This window comes from Tupaia chinensis, unplaced genomic scaffold (assembly GCF_000334495.1).
Source record: "Tupaia chinensis unplaced genomic scaffold, TupChi_1.0 Scaffold142542_1, whole genome shotgun sequence".
Lineage (NCBI taxonomy): Eukaryota > Metazoa > Chordata > Mammalia > Scandentia > Tupaiidae > Tupaia > Tupaia belangeri.
Window position 1 is genome coordinate 300,341 of NW_006202391.1, and position 3,650 is coordinate 303,990.

At 53.3% G+C, this 3,650-nt stretch overlaps 1 protein-coding gene across 1 annotated transcript; it reads right to left on the reverse strand.

Annotated features, from left to right (window-relative positions):
• Positions 1-799: 799 nt before the first annotated feature.
• Positions 800-3,426, reverse strand: UBC (ubiquitin C). Its single transcript, XM_006163530.3, has 2 exons — positions 3,292-3,426; positions 800-2,441 (listed from the first exon to the last, which is right to left on the reverse strand). The coding sequence occupies exon 2, from the start codon at positions 2,436-2,438 to the stop codon at positions 837-839; it is 1,602 nt and encodes a 533-aa protein (XP_006163592.1). The 5' UTR covers positions 2,439-2,441; positions 3,292-3,426; the 3' UTR covers positions 800-836.
• Positions 3,427-3,650: the final 224 nt, after the last annotated feature.

Here is a 3,650-nt window from a genome sequence, read left to right on the forward strand (position 1 = left end):
TCGGGCCAATAGTGCCCCACCAAGACATTGGTGGCTGGGGGGGGGGGGTAAGAAAACATTCCCAGTGGCAACAGTCATGTTGTAATCCATTTTCAACCCCTTCTATACAGGATTTTGGGTATACCCACATCATTACCTTGAGCCACCAGATACAGGACTCCCAACAGTCACCCATGTGGGATCGGTAAGCTTTAACCACCATGCCATGAGCTAACCCTGGGCAAATGACTAAGTCTAAGGGAAGACCACTCAATTTATAGTCATGTATTAAAGTTGGTTCTTCTGTAGACACCCTCCCCTGAATCACTCCCACCTTTTGACTTTTTAAAGATTAATTCATCCATTCATTCATATTAACTTGACCAGAGAGACATGCGGAGAGAGGAAAGTGTGAAAGCAAGGCATCAGGCCCAGGACTCGAACCACGGTCGGCCATGTGGGAGAGTCCAGCGCCTAAACCACCACGCTACCTGCTGATCCCCACCTCTTTGACTTTTAATGTTCCAAAAATCTTCCCATTCTGTTACTGAACACACCACTTCCAAACTAAATCATTAAGTCAACAGGAAAGTCATATTTATCCTGCAAAAAAATGCATGACTTTCCAAATGACCTAATATATGTATTTAATTTTAACTGAACATTATTTACTTATGTATTCATGCCCTTAACACCACCTGCAGGCCCCAACCCAATATATTTAAAGTCAGCAACAAACCCTGCCCAACCCAAAACCTTAACACTAAACCAAAAAATCCACACTATTTTGGAATGCAACAGCTTTATTGAAAGAAAAGTGCAATGAAATTTGTTGAAAGCTTTTGAAAGGAGGAAACTCAGACACCTCCCCTCAAGCGCAGGACTAAGTGCAGAGTTGACTCTTTCTGGATGTTGTAGTCAGACAGGGTGCGCCCATCTTCCAGTTGTTTCCCAGCAAAGATCAACCTCTGCTGGTCAGGAGGGATACCTTCCTTGTCTTGGATCTTCGCCTTGACGTTCTCAATGGTGTCACTGGGCTCCACCTCGAGGGTGATGGTCTTGCCAGTCAGGGTCTTCACGAAGATCTGCATCCCACCTCGGAGACGGAGTACCAGGTGCAGGGTGGACTCCTTCTGGATGTTGTAGTCGGACAGGGGGCGTCCATCTTCCAGCTGTTTCCCGGCAAAGATCAACCTCTGCTGGTCAGGAGGGATACCTTCCTTGTCTTGGATCTTCGCCTTGACGTTCTCAATGGTGTCACTGGGCTCCACCTCGAGGGTGATGGTCTTGCCAGTCAGGGTCTTCACGAAGATCTGCATCCCACCTCGGAGACGGAGTACCAGGTGCAGGGTGGACTCCTTCTGGATGTTGTAGTCGGACAGGGGGCGTCCATCTTCCAGCTGTTTCCCGGCAAAGATCAACCTCTGCTGGTCAGGAGGGATACCTTCCTTGTCTTGGATCTTCGCCTTGACGTTCTCAATGGTGTCACTGGGCTCCACCTCGAGGGTGATGGTCTTGCCAGTCAGGGTCTTCACGAAGATCTGCATCCCACCTCGGAGACGGAGTACCAGGTGCAGGGTGGACTCCTTCTGGATGTTGTAGTCGGACAGGGGGCGTCCATCTTCCAGCTGTTTCCCGGCAAAGATCAACCTCTGCTGGTCAGGAGGGATACCTTCCTTGTCTTGGATCTTCGCCTTGACGTTCTCAATGGTGTCACTGGGCTCCACCTCGAGGGTGATGGTCTTGCCAGTCAGGGTCTTCACGAAGATCTGCATCCCACCTCGGAGACGGAGTACCAGGTGCAGGGTGGACTCCTTCTGGATGTTGTAGTCGGACAGGGGGCGTCCATCTTCCAGCTGTTTCCCGGCAAAGATCAACCTCTGCTGGTCAGGAGGGATACCTTCCTTGTCTTGGATCTTCGCCTTGACGTTCTCAATGGTGTCACTGGGCTCCACCTCGAGGGTGATGGTCTTGCCAGTCAGGGTCTTCACGAAGATCTGCATCCCACCTCGGAGACGGAGTACCAGGTGCAGGGTGGACTCCTTCTGGATGTTGTAGTCGGACAGGGGGCGTCCATCTTCCAGCTGTTTCCCGGCAAAGATCAACCTCTGCTGGTCAGGAGGGATACCTTCCTTGTCTTGGATCTTCGCCTTGACGTTCTCAATGGTGTCACTGGGCTCCACCTCGAGGGTGATGGTCTTGCCAGTCAGGGTCTTCACGAAGATCTGCATCCCACCTCGGAGACGGAGTACCAGGTGCAGGGTGGACTCCTTCTGGATGTTGTAGTCGGACAGGGGGCGTCCATCTTCCAGCTGTTTCCCGGCAAAGATCAACCTCTGCTGGTCAGGAGGGATACCTTCCTTGTCTTGGATCTTCGCCTTGACGTTCTCAATGGTGTCACTGGGCTCGACCTCGAGGGTGATGGTCTTGCCAGTTAGGGTCTTTACGAAGATCTGCATTATCTGTTACAACATAAAAGACAACAAAAAAAAAACCCACCCAAGCATTTAGTAAACAATTTGCTAGGGTTACTAATCCCAGTTCAATGTCATTCCATAATGACCCAAACAATTAGGATATAATTAGCTAAGAAACTTCACAAAATACCCCCAATAGTAGTATTACATTACCTCAAAACCTAGGCTTCACCACTTAAAAGAAATAGCTAGGAAACCTGACCAAAATATACTCAGGGCTTCACTTATCTTCCCCGCCAGCAGTGGATGTCTGGCCCCTGTCAAATCAGTAATGCCCACCCATTCCCAAACCCTGTGTCCCGCGGCTGAAGAAAATTCTACGCACAAACGGAAAAGTGGCCCCACCCTACATTATGAGCCAAGAGAGCGGTGACGTCACAAGATCACGATGGTGTGCCCCACCCCCCCAGAGAGGGCAACGGCTAAAGGGCATCGCCAGTGAACAAAGTCCCCTCCCCCTCCCCGCGCCAGAAAAACCGACATCTCGTCAGTCGAGGCGCGATACACAAACTTCTCGTCAGAGTCCCCGAACACCGACTAGACCCCCTAAAACCTCGCTCTCTAGTCACTACTAAGACCTCAGAGTCCTTTCGTTTTCTTTTCGACCACCATTTTCCCCCTCTCCCGCCTCACAGCCCACTTCGTGGTCGGGTTTCCACCAACTCGGGCTCGCAAGCGGCCGCCATCTTGCTGCGTTCCTCCCCCTCAGATCCACCTGGGTCGCCGGCCCCGGGGGACTGAGGGCCTCAGTTTCCCGCGGCCGGCAGCTATGCCCCCCTCCTCCCTCACGGCCTGAGGGGCACTACGCCCCAGGCCAGCGCGACAATCCTCTTACCAAGCAACGGTGTCAGCAGCGGACGTAAGTGAACAGCAACCGAACTCCCGGCCTCGGCGGAACTAGCTGCGCCACGCCCGGCGCGCCCTTATATAGGCTGCGCTGCCCGCCGCCCCGGAGAGATCCCTGCGCAGAAACGCCGAGAAGGGACTACTTTTCTCAGCCCCTTCCGGTCCCCGGAGAGAAAGCGAGTTTCCCAAATCACTCAGTTTTGTTCCTAAAACGCTCTCCGGGTGGGACTCGGGCTTGGGAGGCGACAGCGGCCGGGGCTGGACGGCCGTCCGGGGCGGCCCGGCGGAAGGATCCGCGCGCTCGCTGAGCGCTGCGTCCGGGACGTGGCGGCGCTGGGGGCGGGGCGC

Coding starts and splice junctions, on each gene's coding strand:
- UBC (XM_006163530.3), bottom strand. CDS start 2,438: ATGCAGATCTTCGTAAAGACCCTAACTGGCAAGACCATCACCCTCGAG.